Below are 18,401 nucleotides of genomic sequence, written 5' to 3' on the forward strand. Positions count from 1 at the left end.
ATCCCTTCCGCCACGATCCACTGGCGAAGTCCACTGAAGCTCGAGTGAGCCGCCAGTTATAGATTGTTGCTGAAGATTTGTACACTGTTTTGGCAGTGAGATATCTCCATCATCGAGTGCAGTCACAGTTACATTAGGGTTCGCTCCATAGAGGACACCACCTTCAAGGATATTAAAGCCGATCGTGATACTGTCATCAACGTATTGAAATTCAAAATCATCAATGATTTCTATCGAAACAAACTGCTCTGCGATCCCCTCTGCAAACGTTATGGTTGAATCAAGTAAATGAAATCGATCCGTCACGCTTGCATTTTCAAGAATCACCGGATGGATAACAGCAGTAGGGCTAACACCACCAGTTCGAGTGATAGTCAGGTCTGTCGTTCGGTTGGACTCGTAGATCGTTAATGTTGACTTCGCAAATGAAATAAACCCAGCATCGCCGTCATCCTCTAGCACAACACGAGTAGTGCTTCGTAAACCGGTGTTGGTATCCGTAATGCCCACAGTGAACGCAATTCCAGGGTTGTACATCATATCATTGATGATTGGAATGTCAACATGACCCGCTTTGATGTTCTCAGCCAGAATCTTTGATTCTGCTGTATGTATATAGTTGATTCCAGCGACTGCGTCGTCATCATATGTCTCGAAAGAGTACGAAATATCCCCAAACGAACCATTAACCCGCGTAATTGGTACTGACACCGCTATGGCGTTTTCATTCACTGTCATCTCCGAGAGTGCAGCTACGATGACACCTTCGAGCGGTTGATTCGTGATCACTAGAAGCGACGAACTGGCGCTCCCAGCAAGGAAAGTTCGTGTCATTGCCACCACAGTTGCGGTGTAGTAGGAGGAGTACTCCAAATCTTTGATTAAGGTGGTATTCGAGTCGGACGGTTGCACTTGCTCAGGCTCAAGGTTTTCCTTAACACCGTCACTATTGGACTTGTAGTAAGTCACGCTGTAATGAATACGTGGATCTCCGCCGGTATCTTCAACTACGTCCCAGGTGAGCGTCATTTGGTTGAAGGAGACGGATTCGACCTGTAGGTTTTGAATTTGGCCCGGAGTGGAAATCGCCGTCGTGGTTATGGTAAGAATCTCACTTTTGGTCTCACTATGTGAGTTGCTGGCCGAAACCCTGAATGTGTATTTAGTTTCTGCGATTAGTCCGTAGATTGTTGTATTCCATTCACCCGCAAGAAAATGATGCACTTCATCGCCATCCATGTACAAAATCAGCGTGGCATCTTCCCCACCAGTGTAAGCTGGCTTTTCAGCATGAATATAAGCACTGCCACCACGAATATCTGTTGCACTGGGCTTTGGGGGAGCACCAGGAGCATCGATAGGACCCGTCGTGAAGGTAACATTCACTAAATTGCTTTCTCCTACTTCGTTGTACGATTTCCCCGATATCCTGTACTCTGTATTTGCTGGAAGACGCTCGAACGTAGAAGCCAATGCACTTGTAGTGATGTTATCGACCGTAGTCAATCCATCCGCGGTAAGTAACGCGATTTCGTACTCATTAATAGGGATGCCACCAGAATATTCAGGTGCCAACCATGAAACTTCGATCCTTCCTCCAAATGGTACCAGATTAAATTGTGGTGGATCCGGAAGCGAAGGCGGCCCAGTCGTAGCTGATATAACGATGGCGGGAGCCCTGTATAACCCATTGAAAGCTGCTATCTTGTATGTATAAGTTGTATCAGCACTCAGACTAGACCTGTCTTGAAACTCGGTTGTAGTTGTGCGAAATATGTCTGAACGCCCATTTCGAGAAATTTCGTAGTGCTGGATCGGAAGCCCGCCACTGTCGAGAGGAGGGTCCCAAGCTAGCAAGACACTGCCACCACTAACGTCTGAATAACGTAAGGCTCGTACTTGAGTCGGCTTCGAAGCAGTTAAGGTGGCTGTTGTGAAAATGGCGCTCTTCTCGCTAGGTCCATCTTGGTTCGTAGCGGTAACTGCATAACTGTAGTATGTTCCCTCATTAAGACCGTAGTGAGTAAAGTTTGCCTCAATAGGCAGGACGCTGCCCAAGTTTTCAACAACGCCGGTGCTAGTTGTCACCAATTCAACATAGTACCCTCCCAATTCCACACCGGCAAGATCATCAGGAGCACTCCAACCAATTGTAATTGCTCCGCCTGTTGCAGATACAAGGAATAGGTTCTCTGGAGGTGTCAAACGGCTATACGACAGTGTCAAGACGTCCAAGAATGTGCTAACATTGTAGGAGGCAGGATCAGCACAAAAGCTAGCGTCATTAAGAGCGACGACAGCAAAAGCGTACGTTGAGCTCCTTTTCAGGCCTCTAGCAGTGAAAATCTGCTCCTTCGAGTCCTGTCCGTCGTAAAGAGTGAAGTACCCGTCTGTTGCAACACTGTATTTTTGGTAAACGATATAGCCAACCACATCGGATGCCCCTCCCAAGTCATCAGGTGCGTCCCATTGAAGCTCAATGTTGCCGGCCGTAATAACCGGAGCGCGTAAATTGAGAGGTGGTGAAGGTAAGTCAATTGTAGCACTAGTTTGAAAAACTGCACGCTCTCCTTCCGGGCTCTCTCCCTACAGCACACACGAGCACAGTAAGCACAGACTAAACCAGAAATACCACAACAGCTAACGTACCATCGCGTTAGTGAATACAGTGTACACCTCGTAGCTTGTACTCGCCAGTAAGTTGCTGACAGTACACGAAGGATTATCGAACCCCGCCATCTCCACTTTACAGCCGACCAGGAATTCCGTTTCGGTGCCGGAGCCACTGTCGACAAACTTGCGCATATAAAGCGTGGAATATGTTAAAGGTTTTCCTCCGGTGTTCTTGGGTCGTTCCATCATGAATGTAAGAGCTCCCCCGCGAGGTTGTCCTGACAGTGTTACAGCTAGAGGTCGCCCTGGCGGTACTCCTACGGCTGTTGAAACAGATATCTGCGCAGTAGATTTCATTTCGTCGAGAACTGGATATGATCCTGTAACACTGGAGACGTAGGGAACGTAGTAACTCGAAGCATTAAGGTCCTTGACAGTAAAGTTTCTATCTTGAACATCGACGGAGTCAGATATCAAAACATTTCCATGGGTGTCTTTAACAGACACATGATACCCCTGAATCGCACTCCCGCCATCATCTTGAGGAGCTTTCCATGTCAATGTAAATTGTGTATTCGTCACATCTGCCGCACTCAAAGAGAGAGGGGGTCCTGGGGGAGTGATATCGTTTGTTGTCACAGCTATAGGATCCGAGTACTTTCCTAAGCCAAACGTATTCCAAGCTGCGACTTCGACATGGTACACACTTCTTGAAGAGAGGCCTGACAACGTAAACGACGCGGTAGTCGTATTGTATACATTGAAGAAGGTTCCCAAGCTGGCAGTTGAGACGCGAACCAAGTAGCCGAAAACGACCGCTGGGTCATCAACAACATTTCTCCACTCAACTTTGAATTCTCCTCCAGTCGTGTAATTTACAGAAATGTCAACGACTTGACGGGGGACTGCGTTCAAGATACTTTCATCATCGTGTATCGTCACGCTGTGTGTCGCCAAATGGTTGTCATCGTTCACTACCGACTGTCCAGTCAAACGGAGGCCGAAAATTTTATCGTTATTGATGACGTGGTTGTCAAGGATCCGAATCCAAATCTGTGAAATAGTCTGCTGGTCTGCCATCACCCCAGTTCCGTTCACAACGAGATAGTCCTCTCCAGCAACCGCAGTGATGTCGAATGACTCAAAACCGAAAGTTATGTTCCCTGTTGTACCGTTAAGGCGCACCACATTGACCATCGCAAACGATTCGTCCTCCAAAACGCCAGATGGGGCCTCGGAAAAGGACACAAACCCAGGTTGTTGCCATGCATCCGTGTGCAAACGAGCTACATGTTGACCAGCCAGATCCACTCCAAACGGACCCACAGCTACAAGAGACGGAAGAAGCTCAGCTGAGTCATCATTCCATATCGTGAATGTAACATTTGCACTCTCCTGCCCGTCAACAAAAGCCAGGCTACATGGTTCCGATTCAGCGCCAGAAGTGACCAAATACAAAGTACAACGACAACCTTCGTCAGGAGCACTGTTGCATCGCAGAAGTACTGTGTCAGGCTCAGTCATGTTCACGCCGACGGCAATGGAACCTGAGGTTCCGCTGCTTCGATGCACCACTGTGCGGATGACTCCGTCCTTATCGGCGCTATAGTCCGTTTTGGACATCCCGAACACTCCTGTATACAGCATCGACAGACGAATCAGTAAATCAATGTCAATCACCGCTTCAACGTAATAAATATCCTACCCGTTGAAATACCGCTCGTGTTGAACCAAACTAGGCTTGAATCGCTTGACCCAAGAGGGCCATTGGCATGGACACTGATCTTGTATTCTGTCTCATATGCCAACGTCTCCAGTTTATACGAAGCGGGGCATATATATTGGCCAACGTCGTCATCGTTTCCACAGGTGACAATTTCTTGCTGAATCTCAACATCATCTTGAAAAAGAGATACGCCAAAAGAAAGAATTTCCGTACCGAAAGGCTGCAATCCAAGCGCTACAACTGCGCTGTAGGTGCCCACTTTTAACATCGAAGCAACAGGACTCAGCGGGATTCCGGAAGTCGTCTTGTAGGTTGCTTCAGCCCAAAGCGATGCTGACGACAGTATATTTACCACTCTGGCAAAGATGACGTACTGAGTATTAGGTTCCAGACCCTGCACGACAAAATTACAGCAATTGAAGGTGGACGCCTCAACCTCGACCCCTGCGTATTTCACTACATACTGGTAACTCAATGATCCCTCACCGCCGGTATCACACGGAGGGATTACACTTACTTGCAGCGAGTTGTACATTCGTCCAGTCAAAGACAGTGTGGGAGGTAGTGGGGTTGAAAATGTCTCGGTGGAAATCTTCGTTGATGTCATGGCACCTTCAGCTAGTGACGCGTTCACTGCAGTAACGCCGTACACATACGCAGTGTCCGCCATCATTCCACCACAGTCCGTGAACGGGGGAGTAATGTAGCCTGGAGTCAACAATTCGTAGTTTCGATACACATAATAGCCGACTACCGGGCCTCCTCCAGTGTCCTGCAGCAAATGCAGAAGTGAACTTTTGAATCAATGCTTTGCCATTCCCGGGACAGAACATATGATGCAGCGTACCAGAGGCGCATCCCATGTGAGCTGCACCGACCCGCCAGTTGCTGATAGTTGGCGTAGGTTTGAAGGGTACGAAGGTGGGGTTTGACTCCTGGAAACACGTACAACATACAAAAATGCATCGTTAGTGAGATGCAGAGAAAAACAAATGTATGCAGTCTCCTCACGTAGTTCGAAGCCCCTGGAAAACAGTGCAATCTCCTCTTCCAGCCTGATTAATCGCTTGCACACCGAAATAATAGGTCGACGAGTAGTTCAGCCCATTAAAAACTGCTGACGTTGTTCCCTTCACCATTCTCGGCTCTTTTGCAGATACTATACGCCCGCATGGCATCCGGTACGTGTATCCGCTGTCTGGCCGAGTAAGACAGCAATCCATTGAACCATCGGGGCAACTAATCGTTGCTTTTTCACACACAGACGCACTTTTGATTAGCTTGTGTTGCTCCACCGAAAGCTTCACGGAGTTGCATTTTGAGCACGAGTCCTCGGCCGCCTTGTCGAAGCATGACGTGGAAGAAAATATGGTGATCTTGTATCCCATTGAGGATAACAACCCCCCTCCTCGATCCAGTGGTGGATTCCACGCAACTTCAATGGCCCCTCCAGAGGCAAAAATCGACGATATTCCCTGCGGTTCACTTGGAGGTGTCGGTGACTGTGTCTTGAATGTTGCACCGACAGATCGGGAACTGTTCTTTGCATCTGCGTTAGTGGCAATCACCTTTACCGTGTATAATGTTTCAGCAATTAGATCTTTCAACAGCGTAGAAGATGAAAGTGCATATCTCTCCTCTTGGCTGCCGAGTGGCATTAAAAAGATTGTGTAGCCTAGGTATAACATGTCGTAAGTTAGTCAAGACACTATACAGCACTGCAATACTTTGACACCAAGCGCACCGGTTATATCGACACCTCCACTGTCACGTGGTAAGGACCATTCCATCATCGCACTGCTTCCAGTGACACTCATCACTTTGATGTCGCGTGGTGGTGTGGGAGTTGAAGAAGCTGTCGTGTTCATGATAGTTGACGTACTATACGAAGAGGTACCCAGGTTCGTAGTTACAGCAGCGGAGATTGAGTAACTCGTGCTTGCCTTCAAAGGTGCCGCATCGTACGTCACATTGTCGACAGTCTCAAAGCTGCTCGTAAAAGAAGTTCCATCGTCATTGGTGATTGTGATCAAAAACCCGGTGAGTTCTGCCCCCTGCATATTAAAGGGTTTGATCAAGCTCATCGTTATCATGCCTCCACTGGCCTTCAGGAAGTATGGACTCGGCGGTGGGCCAGGCACAGAAGCTGCCGCAGTCGTTGCGTTTGTCGCATCCGCAAGCTGCAGACTGCTCGGAACTGAGATACAGATATCGGCAAGATTTACTGCCACTGCCTTGAAGATGTACCGGGTTTCTGGAAGAAGCGGTTGATTTTCCAACTCGGAAGAAGACAAAATCTCCACGGTATCAATCGTGTCCGAGCCGAAGGTGCTCGCAACCTCCACAAAATCGACGACAGCTTCGGTTGTCATGTACACGTTGTAGCCTCGTATTCGATCTCCACCTGTGCACATACGTGTTTGTAAGCAAGCCGTGGTATGCAATATGCCACTACAAAGCAGCAATACCATCATCGAGCGGCGGGTTTAACTTCAGAACAATTGAAGCACCTGCACTTGCCAGCATGCAATGCGATTAGAAAAAAAAAATACCCAACGGTTTGCAACCCATGACTGGACATACCTGTAGTGCTCAATATTGTTGGTGAAGGGCATGGGCCAGGAATCTGCAGCGAAGTGGTCACTACATTCAACGCATTGCTCTCTGAAGAGGAAATACCACCCTCGTTCGTTGCAAACGCTGATATTCGATAGCTCGTGAGCGCGTCTAAGCCGTATATATCGTAGATGAGTGAGTCCGAATTTTCAGGAGACTGAGATTGTCGTAGCAATTCAGTCAATGTACTGAGCCGCCAAACAACCACCGTCACACGGGAAAGATCGGTGCCTCCGGAATCTAGAGGTGGCTGCACACTCACTTGAACAAATCCACCGCCCACTGCCAATTCCGTCGGAGAGGTAGGGATAGCAGGTGCTGACTGATCCAAAGTAGTAGCAACAATCACATCCGAGTACAGCGGTGACGCCGACGAGTTATCAATGAAGCTCGCCTTCACTTGGAGAGTATACTCCGTGTTACCGGTCAATCCATACAGGTCGTAGGAAGTCGTATCTGGGCTTTTATTCCCGATCTCGTTGCCATCCAGAACCACCAGAAAACTCTTAATATCATCCTTCGTGTTGGTAGAGATCCACGCGGTCGAGATCGTCCTGGAATTGCCAATCAAAATACACCCAGATCAGCTAACTATCTTTCAAAATCCTCCAAAAGTTCTCATCGCACCATTTGAAGTGCAGCGCCCCGCCCGTTGCCGTCACAAACGCAGCTATCGAGGGCTCTGCTGTCTGTGCTGTAGCGTTCGCAATCCAAACGACCAGAAGCAGTATCCACCACGCTACGAAGTGTCGTGCCATGCCACTTGTCTTGGCTAAATTAGTAGAAGAGCTGTCGGCTCAAAATGGCGAAAGGATACGGCGACCTTTTGTGATCGCTTTGACAGGCAGGCAGAGACCTTCTGCGTTTGTCAATCTCGAGAAATACTTTCTTGGATCGTTCATGGGTACTTTGATAGATTAAAAATGGTTTGAGGCGTGATTGCCGGTCAATGGACATAAATTGACGTTTGCGAGCGTCATCAAAGGAATCGAACTCAAGCTGTGTCGAAGACTGTAATGCAAGGATAAACTCTCACCGTTGTACCTATTCCTTGGCATTGATGAACACCAAGCGATTGAAAAGGTCGATGCTCAACGGTATCATTCCGACTTCTGCGCGAACTTGTGGAAAGACATCGGCAGCTTTCTATGCGATCAATCACCCCAAATATCATCGTCGCGTTGCTCCGCTGGTCTGGTTGTGCTGCCCATGTTTGCCGGAACAGATTGGGGCTTGATTGAATCATAGTACAGCTCTGCGTGTACCCCGACTCAGCGGCTTCCTATGACCCTCTTGACAATGGATCAAATGTTCACGACTGTGGGGTCCAATGCAAGCTATGCTGGGTTGCTGGCGTGTACCCAAATTTGCCGTGATTTATTTGCTCTTGGTGGTGTTTCGCGGTGGGTTGTCGAGTATTTGGTGTTGATGAAAAAAGGTCGTGGAGAAGCGAAGGTCGCGAGTTTGGCCAATATCAACCAGGAACATCTGGACAGCTTATGTTGCCAAGTATTTGGACATTTTAAACTTCCAAACAGCGCATCCGTTTGGCGGCCTCTGCTATTGCTGGTCAACCGAATTGGTGCATGTTTGCTAACTCCGGTACTTGGGGAATTCGATATCCAAGTTCCTTATGTGTTGTTGGATCGCTCCATGACACGATTAAAACTGTAGCAGAGAGAGAGAGTTTACAAGATCTCTGAATGGCCTGCAACAATATGTAGACGATACGATGCTTGACCTTCAAGCGTGTCAATCGTGAGGGATGTTCGGTGCCTGATTTTACGCAGTGAGGATCAATGCGTTGCTGGTGCTTGGACACACAACGGCCACGCTTGGTCATCTGTTTCCTGGCGCGCTGATGAACGCTGAAATAGAAGAAATTTTGGTCAAACTTGCTCCCTCGAGAGTTTTCCGAGCCGCGAACACGTTTGGTGCTTCGACTCGACAGTACTTCGGCGCGCACCGCGTCCAGCGCCGAGTGGCCAACTCATTCCACAAAGAGATAACGAAACGCGCAAAATCGACTGGACATCAGTGGCAGCATTGCTCTGAATGGTGATGGCGGAGCTGGCGTCGACATTTTCTTTGCTCTGAAGATGTCGATTTCAGCCAAGCCACGCTAACAAATACCTGAGCAAGACGACTGCTCCCCCAGCGTTTCTGAAGTATCATGGTGCGCATGTGGTGCGAGGGATTATGAATTGCGTCGCCGTCGCCGTGTCAGATTTTCCGGGACTTGTTATTCCACCTAGATGCCTCGTCATGAGCCAAAACGCGACTTTCACATTTTATGGGTCGTTAGCGAATCATCCAGCGTGTTCGCCTGTTATCCCAGTCCACTCGGCACCAGAAATCGCTCTCAAAACGGCGATCCGGAAGTGGTTGATGAAGTCGTTGAGGAGATCGTGAAGAGAAAGAAACGGTTCGGTGACGCCAACGAGCTTTATGCTCTTTTTTTGAGACCAAACGGTTGAAAGCTACGGTCGATGCCCAGTTTGCGGCATTCTCGTCTTAGGAAGGAAACATTTTATCGTTACATCTTTACGTTCTCGACTCTCGGAAAACACGCACATTGTTTTCTTATGATTTCCTCGTTCTATCGCACATAGGTTGATGAAAGCTGTGGGTCCTGCTTCGAGCCGATGGCTCGTCCTTCAAAGTATGAGGCTCCTAACGAGGCATGCAGGATCGTGGAAAAGATGTCGTTTTAGCACACGTATAAATCAGAAGACTTCAAATCTCCACCACATTGTTGAGCCGATTGTGTTGCAACCCCCACGAGGCTTTAGCATACATGCTGAAAGCTTTAGCTACATCTACATATCACTACTATAGTTCTATGCAGGCAAAAATGGAGATCCTTGGTGTCACTACACCACACTGTGGCGCGGGTTCATTCGCACGTACTCGCGCATCACGCGATCTGCCTCAGGAAAGAGAGGCTTCAAAAACGGGTCTTCGTTCGACATGGACATCACCACGTCAGTGGCTTCGTGTCGGTAGCTCTTCTGCCACTTCTTGTGCTTTTTCAGTATTTGGTGGGCGGTGCTTCCTTGGACACGATCCTGAACAAAATGAGCATTATAAATGTTACTTCACATATCATCTACAGCAAACGTGTCTGCTTGATTCACGCACCTTTTCCAGCATGTTCAAAATCTCAATCGCTTCGGCACGGACGATATGTGGCTCCTTCATTCTGCCGATCCCATCGGGGTTCTCCAAGATGTTCAACAAGAACCCAAATAGATCCAGCCGGCTAGCGAGATACACAATGCCGGTGCTCGCATCTCGGTCGCCATGCTCTGGGTACTCTAACACTAACCGTCGCATGATTTCCAGAACGAAAGCACCCTCCAAGTGCAGAGGCCCTCCTCGCATGGGATTGGTGATCGCCATTAAGCAAGATAATGCTGTGGAGCACATTGGCTGCATCGAAATAATGCACGCTCGAGACATAGTGCATACGCGCAAGATGCGAACCACATTGACAACGCACGGCTCACACGCTTGCGAGCGGACCGTATCGTTCAGATAATCGCAGCATTTTGCCGGAATCTGCAGCTCTGCCACTTTATCGAGCAAGGACGTTTCCACCTGAATACAGCACGATCAAAATTCCGTTTAGTTCAATCGTCAAGCAGATGCAGCAGAGCTGAAGGTATTACCTGCAACAGGCACACGAGCGACGATCCCACTAAGTCCACCAGATCGATGTCGTGCTGGATCAGCTCGTCATCAGCTTGAGCCATCGTCGCCCGTAACGCAGATGTCATATGAGCAAGTTGCTTGAACAAAACTTCAAACTCGGACCACAAGCACGTCATGAAATACCTAACAATCACAAGGTGGATGCATCAGTACAACAGCATGCATTTCTACACTATGCCTTGAGCACGTACAGAGGATCGTGTAGGTTGAAAGTCGGGTCCTCCATGAACAGGGTGAGGTAGACGTTGCCAGCTATTGGAGCCGGGTAGAGACCGGTGTAATCAATCTCGAACGAGTCCACTACAGATGTAAAGTTGCCATCCTCCGTCTCGGTCGTCGACGTCGACGAGAAATAGATGTTGAGGAAGTTGACGACATTATTGCGCTGATGGTTGCGGAATTCAACGTTCCATACGAGCTCGGGCGTCATGTGGTCAGCCTGTAAAAGTCACACAAAGGCACGAACGATTAAATGTTGATCAGGCCAGCCAGAATGCGCGGTACCACTGCTGTGGGCCATCTTACCATAATGTATTCCACGATCGTATCTGGGCTCGAAGCAACTGTCCGAACGATCGCTGGTGGGAAGAAGCGGCAGAGTGCACGCCGCGACTCGATATTCAAAGGCCCTCCATCTTTGACCATTTCTGAGAGAACCAAGGCGGACGGGATACGCAAGCGTTCAGCAGCATCAAACTCGTCGTCGACGATCGTTTCTTCCACGAGCAACACCCAGCCAATAAATTCCAAGTACACACCCGACTGCAGAATTTCAGAAATGCACTTTGCTGCAGCTCCGTTTGCACAAAGGTTGCGGATAATCCGGAGGATGTCGGGTCCCACGTCTTGGCAGATGTGAATTAACTCAATGAGGATATCACAAATCCCGTATTCCATCGACGCCGTTCCAAAGCACTCCAGCGTCGACAGGACTTGCAGCGTCGCAATGCAATGCAGTCGGCACGGAACATACAGCTGCGGGGTCAGCACTAAACTCTTTTCGGCGTCTTCGCTCTGGTGGACTTCATTGTCGGGTGGGAATAACAGACGCAAAACCATCTTCATTGCGCTATCGTTGGCAACTAGGTTCTTCTCCACTAACGCCGGAGCCACAGAAGTTGCAATTGACAAGCAATTCAGCGCAGTAACTCGATCCATCGTTGTCCGCTGTTCTTCGGTAACGTCCCAGCCAGCATAAGGTGGAAGCGTCTGCACAGCTCCCTCCTCGTTGACAAACTCGGGGCAGATGAGTTTTCCGCTGTCAATAAATGAAAACAACTCTTTGAAGAATGCCTCTGTAAGACCCAGCTGGGACACTGGCGCCGGAACCAGACTCTTTTCAATAACGAGAAGACTCCCCATGAGCATCTCAATGTAGAGTCCACCGACATAGAACAGGTCTGCAAGGTACATGAACCGAAACTGGATTGCTGCAGTGTAGTGCTCGTCCATTTGCACTGCCGGCTCGATGTTCGCCCTAGGCGAGACAAAATCCATCTGCTCAAGACGCATCGCGCTGTTCCAGAACAACGTGTACGATTCACACTCTCCGTGGAAAATCTTTAAGAACTCGTGATGACTGCTGACTAACAGCAATCCGGACAAGTTTGGGGTCATCAGTGCATCGACAACTTGCTTCACCAGAGAATTAGCCGGAGATTGAAGTTCGCTCCCTTCAGCAAAAAACCCTCCCAGCTTGCAAAGAGCGCGGACAGCCATGATAGCCAACAAATTCTGCACCTCCACAGCCACGGTCGCAAATCCTTCCTCCTCAGAGCCAAGGCTTTCCTGTAAACGAGTGTGAACAGTAGTATCATCTAGATCCACCTCGTATATCGAGAAGAGCAAGAACAATTGCCATAAGACGCCGGCCTTGGCAAGCCGTTGCTGGTTCTTTTCCAGTTGTGCCATCCTAGACACGCCTACAATTAATCATTCAAGTATTCGAAACTGTGAGAACCAATTCCAGCAGTAGTTTGGATTCATAGGCGTACCTTCGAGAACTTGTTGAGTGATCTTTGACAATAAGAACGACTTTTTAGCGGCGTGGTTCCAAAGCCACAGAACCCGAACCATGTCCACCACCAACGTGGGTGACTCCGCAATCCAGTCTCGCCCACGAGGAGAGGCCAACAGTCCGGTGATAGTTTGGAGCAAAAAGAAGCAGACTTCCAGTAATTTTGGGTTTTCGGCTGCTTCACAGCCAACCATCGAGTCAACGCAGAAATTCACCACCTTCTCCAAAGTATTCAAACTTGGTTGCTCCAGCAGTAAGTCACCATTCGTGAGGGACACAGCGCACGTATTGTAGATAAGTTCTGCTGCGCAAACTGAGATCTCAAGAGTTTGGGCCTTGGTAGTGCCTTGAGGCGGGGTTCCTTGAGCTGTACAATGGGCATCCAACAGCGGAAGTAGCAGATCGTAAGCATCAAATTCGTAGTTAGACAGTTGTTCTGGATAGCGGTTGCACATAATGACCAAAGAGTGAAGCAGGAGCAGCAAATTTTCTGGGTCATGGCCGATAGTTAATAAGGTCGGTCGTGGGCAAGTAAGAATCTGGTAGGCCTCTCGCAGTTCACTCAACCTAGTCAAAGACACAGCATACATGCACGTCAGTCTACATATAGTTAATCCGATTAAAATCTGAGTGAACAAACCTCTCGTTGTACTCATCAGCGGGGATGTTCGACTGCAGCAGTGATCTTGCCTTCTCTTTGAAGCCGGCGCGAAGAGTAGCATCAGGAATCTGACTGCTTTCTTCCACCGTAAGGCCCAGCATTTGCTGTGCTTGGGTAGAATTAAGGGAGACGTCTTGTCTACTTATCTCAGCACGCCATTCCATTGTCAATTTTTCCATGAAGTCCAAGGGATCCAAAATGGCGAAGTTTTCGTGCTCACAGAACTGGCCCAAGTACACTCCACCACACCAAAGTTCTTCTGCAAGTTCCTTGAAGGCAACCGGTGCCATCCAACAGAAACACCACTCACGTGCTGCATCCTCTTCCAAAGCCTCAGCAAAATCTTGCAAATGAGCCTGACACTGGACCTGTAGATGTTTTCGCATTTCGGTACTCCAAATCACCAGAGGCGACTGCTCTCCCTCACAGAAAACCTTTGTAAACGCAGATGGAGACGATCTTTCGAGCAAGTTGATCATATCTTGTGGGAGAATACCCTTTAACGCGCTAGTCCTGTTAAATCCAGCCTGAACCTGGTGCGTAGCCTTCAGCAACCCAGCCATTGCATTGAAGTCGGGTGTTTCTCCAATGAATGCCAAGTAGAACAAACCCATGGAAAACAAAGATGCGCAGTTTGTAATGTCTTCTTCAAGTGATTCGCCAGCTTGCTGGCGATCAGCGTACAAAAATTCGAGAAGGGTGGCAACCTTCTCCCAAAGCTTGGAATGATTACTTCGGACTAAAACAGGAAGAATTGAGCGAGTATACCCCCAAAGTGTTGTTTTTCCTCGGGGTGGAGGAAAAATTGGAGCTGCTGAGTCCTCACCGTCCGTGCTATTGTCGCCTAGCAACGAGTTACTGCGTGCCACAGAAAGGAGAATACTAATGGCGTCATGCGCTGTTTGAAGCGGATTCAAACCACCAAGAACCCCCACTTCCCATCGTAATTGAGCGATTTCCATCACTTTAGCTTTGACTGTCAATGGTTTGCATGCAGGGTCATCTTGACGTCTCACCCAGAAAGAACTCATATCCGTGTGCTCTTCATCTCGTTTCTGCTTGAGCTCGTTCACGCTAAAAGGTCCGAGCTGTTCTCCCTCATCAGTTTCGAGAAGCCACAGTTTTTTCGGCTCAGCGATGTCACCAATTTCACGGTTAGTAGAGTGTGCCAGCTGGAGAAGCTGCACAGCAAGTTCCAGGTTGTGTTCATTGCTCAACACACGTCGAGCATTTCTGGGGTGCAAGCACAATGACCGCACCGTGTGAAGGAAGTTCTCCAGCATTGATGCATGAACAGTTTCACTCATCAACGTCCATAAATGTCCAACCTCTTCAAAATCCACGGCATTCACGTATCCTGCGTGGGCAGCTGCCACAACCCCCATACTTTTAAGGCACAGTATCGAGGTTTCCAGGTCATCCCTGTACTCAGCGTGGATGTTTTCTCGAAGTATTCGTACATACAGCGCTGCCAGTACCGCTGCAGGGTTTCGAACAGGGACCTGCTCGGGGGTAAGCGCTACGAAGTCGTCCTCCTCCTTTACTGTTCCAAAGAAGGACAGTTTGCTTCGCAAATGTGCCAATATTCTAATGTAGCACCCACCAACTACAACTTCGTTAGCTAGGCTAGCGTATGACACCCCGAAATCTTCGTAATTCCACCGAGCTTTCATGCCGCCGCTGTTAATTTGGAACCGGGTAAAATGCTTGATTTCGGTATAAAGTGCATACCGAAGCTCCCCTCGCGTTTGTTTACTCCAAATCATGTCGACAACCTCGTGGTCTAGGCTGAGCAAGTGAAAGAGCAGACGGAAATTCTCTTGAGTGCGGGCAGAGCGTGACATTGCGTAATGCCGTCTCTTCGAAGATTTATGCCCGTGGTGTGACGGCGATTTTTTGCCACCTGACAAAGCGCCCAAGAAACTCAGCGCAACATCTCTCTTGCGGAGGCGAGGCGCCTGGTCATGTGAACTAAAGCTTCGTGTCTTAGACTCACGGGCTGAGTTGTTTGTAGATCGCAAGCGTGTCGCCGTACCGTCAACCGAGCTTTTCAACTTTTGCAGCATTCTAGCCTTCGATTGTTCGTTTTCGATCGGTGTTTCAAAAGAGCTGCGTCCGTTGGTACCATTCCACGTCAGTGATGATCGCTCGCCTGAAAACGACGAGCGAGCCTCTGGAATTGGCAGATTTGACGCTGATAGGCGCCGGCGCTCTGAGTGGAGCCCGCCCGAATGCCCATTACGCGCACTCATGTCTCCCATTGATACGCTTTTTCGCGCCATCTTTTCTTGATGAATATCCAAACCGGCAATGCTGCTGGTTTCACCACCAGTTATCCAATACATCGAGTCACCCTGGAATGTCGACTCACTTGTTGAAGATGTGCGATCGTCATCAGTATACTCTAGCGAGCGCTCCTGGCGTTCCTCTTCCATTGCCTCACGCTCCAATCGATCGTAGCCTTCGATCTGGGCTGGTGTTCCAGGGGGTTCCTTCAGTAGATGGAAAAAGCCAGCAGGGATCATTCGCGACAATAGTTGCTTAGATCCATCGTGGTGGCTCATCCACAGAGACACCAGATACCGACTCACACATCGCTGATCAAAAGACTCGTCGAAAAGGCCCTGGTAAAAGTGTCGTAGCACAATCCCTTCTGTCAACGCCTTGTCTCGAATACTCGATGCAACGACTGGATCGCACTCCTCGAGAGTGGTCTTCAGCAATAGCGTGCCTGGGGATAACACCAAAGCAGCGTAAGCAAGATCATAGGATCATAGAGGCTGGCATATACGTACAAGCCTCGACGGTGGTTGCGCAGCGAGACTGGAAAAGAACTTTCAATAGCGTGCTGTAAAACTTGGCCACCCCTTCCACCAAGGTCGTGAATTCCACTGCGCCAGTTGTAGAAGCGCGAGAACATAGGCAACCTTCGAGGGTCTGGAGCAAACCCATCATGACAAGAGGGCCAGCCCTCGGTCTTTCATTTGTGTTCTTGCTATTCGGCTCCATATCGATATCTTCCAGGTGCGTCATGAGAGATTGCGTTAGATAAGTGTTACCGAGAAATATTTTCTTGTTTTGTGTTTCCACCTCCTCGCAATATCTCAAGGAGGGCTTGTCCAGATCTGTGAACAAGGATAATCACGCAAACAAGTTAATCCAACCACACAGCCTACCAACAACACTTCTTCAACTCACTGGCTGAACTCGGAGCAGTGTGTGCCGTCACTTTCCTCAGCAGCAGCGTTGTCCAAAACACAACAAACTCTTCGCCATTGATCAGCAAGTTCGTGATGGTCTCAGAGATCTGGCCAGCTTGTCCAATCTCGTGAAAGCCATAGTAAGACGACGAAATACGAAACAGTGCCTGGATAAGGGTCACCGCAGAGCGCTCCGGCACGGGCTTTGTCTTCGCGACGTAGTAGAGCTGGGCGCACACGGGCCGCAAAGCATCGCCAATAATGGAGTGTTTCGTATTGTATGGGATTCCACTCGCAGGGACGTTCGCGTTGAACTCAGCTACAATCTCGATAAAGCTGTGTCTCATGCAAATAGTTAACAAAACTACGTCTATACAAAACAATGCAGTGAGGCACATACCTTCTATCGCCAATTTTCAAGGAGTTCCCGAATTTCCCCACTGAGGCCATACGCTGAAGATACCAACTTCCGATCGAGGGGTCATTGAAAAAGGACTGAGTCTCGGCTGTATCTTCAACGGCGGAAAATGGCAGTAATCGCAAGCCTCGCTGGTTCACGACGCCGCTAATGAATACCTCGGGATTTTCCTCGCAGGTCGCACATATGTCGTAGATCGCACTTAGCACCCCGTCACGATCTTTGGCCATATACGTGCGTACTTGGTCGTTGCGGAACTGGATCTCAAACTGCTCTGCATTGGTCGGCTCGCGCACGAGCACATATATATCGGAGTAGTTGTAACATGCGATAACTTTCTCGTCTCGGTCCAGTTCTACCAACACCTTCTCGTGCAGTGAAAGGATGCGCTCCTGTGGCTCACTATACTTAGGCGTTAGCTTCCGCGCATGGAACTGCACAAACGGCTCGCCACTGTTCAATCCGTAGTACCCCCTCTCTTCCTGGACCTTCTCCACCGTCACGTTCGGCCTCGCCGTGATCTTGCATCCAATAGCTTCCGCCGCCGCTTGAATGCGGTGATAAATCTGCCCTCTTTGCTGACTAAAGAGCAGTCGACTACGCCCAGTATAGCCCACCGCGAACCCATCCTGGGAGTCTAAGAGCAGCGTCACGTGCTCCATCTCCGTGTACAAGTACTTGGAGCGCACGATCCCAGGCTGCGTGATGGTGACGCCGTCCATCCCCACGTCCAGCGTGCAGCTCAGCATCTCCCCCTTCCTGGACCACTTGGAGCACTGGAAGCCCGTATCCGGGTGCACATTCCGCTGTTGGTACTGCTCCTTGAGTCGGTACAGGTCCGACAACAGCCTCGAGCGGAAGCGGCACCTCAACTTGAGCTGTTCGTCCTTCTTGGCCCCTTTCAGTGTCAGCGCGAAGCCCTGCAAACGCCAAAAAAGAAATATAAAGGCAGCATTTTTTTTAAATACGTCAGTAAAAAAATATAATTACATGTGTTTTTTGCTGTCTTCCCACCTGGTTGTCCGTCGCGTCGAGGCTGATGCTGCGCAGGGCCGTGAGCGACCACGTGTTGGTCACCTCAAAGTCCCGCGGGTCGATAGTGCAGAAGCGCGTGGGCGCCAGCGCCACGATGCGCTCGTACTTACCCCTCCAGGACACTTTGATTACCTGGTACTTGGCCACGAACTCCTCGATGGGCGTCGCCCCCAGGAACGACACGTTGCTGGCGGTGGTGGAGCGCTGAGAGCGGCCGTCGCGGGGCAGCAGCCGGCGCCGCGACTCGGCATCCGGAAGGGACACGGTGGGCCCGCTAGAGTTGCCGTTGCTGCCGCTGCTAGCCTCGGCCGCCGCGCGCCCGAACAGAGTGTTCGACATGATGCGGAATCGCGTCTATTACTACTGTAGTATAATATTTCTATGATGCGGAACGGCTACGT

At 49.4% G+C, this 18,401-nt stretch overlaps 2 protein-coding genes across 2 annotated transcripts; both read right to left on the reverse strand.

Moving 5' to 3' along the window:
* Positions 1-2,084: 2,084 nt before the first annotated feature.
* On the reverse strand, positions 2,085-7,713 carry KRP23_5007 (Titin; the record flags this gene model as incomplete). The annotated part of the gene is made up of 13 exons (XM_067890029.1): positions 2,085-2,165; positions 2,248-2,586; positions 2,650-2,844; positions 3,799-4,008; positions 4,120-4,247; positions 4,319-5,111; positions 5,187-5,274; positions 5,351-5,537; positions 5,610-6,014; positions 6,084-6,743; positions 6,808-6,849; positions 6,923-7,509; positions 7,583-7,713. The coding sequence occupies 13 exons, from the start codon at positions 7,711-7,713 to the stop codon at positions 2,085-2,087; spliced, it is 3,846 nt and encodes a 1,281-aa protein (XP_067746610.1).
* Positions 7,714-9,828: 2,115 nt separating this feature from the next.
* Positions 9,829-18,339, reverse strand: KRP23_5008 (DnaJ-like protein subfamily C member 13; the record flags this gene model as incomplete). Its single annotated transcript, XM_067890030.1, has 13 exons — positions 9,829-10,023; positions 10,097-10,555; positions 10,627-10,792; positions 10,861-11,108; positions 11,195-12,591; positions 12,664-13,253; positions 13,327-13,715; positions 14,676-14,733; positions 15,691-16,078; positions 16,143-16,472; positions 16,546-16,883; positions 16,948-17,885; positions 17,980-18,339. 13 exons carry the CDS (start codon positions 18,337-18,339, stop codon positions 9,829-9,831), a joined length of 5,856 nt encoding a protein of 1,951 aa, XP_067746611.1.
* Between the last annotated feature and the right edge of the window lie 62 nt (positions 18,340-18,401).

This window comes from Phytophthora ramorum (assembly GCF_020800215.1).
Source record: "Phytophthora ramorum isolate Pr-102 chromosome Unknown Phyram_PR-102_s0004, whole genome shotgun sequence".
NCBI lineage: Eukaryota > Oomycota > Peronosporomycetes > Peronosporales > Peronosporaceae > Phytophthora > Phytophthora ramorum.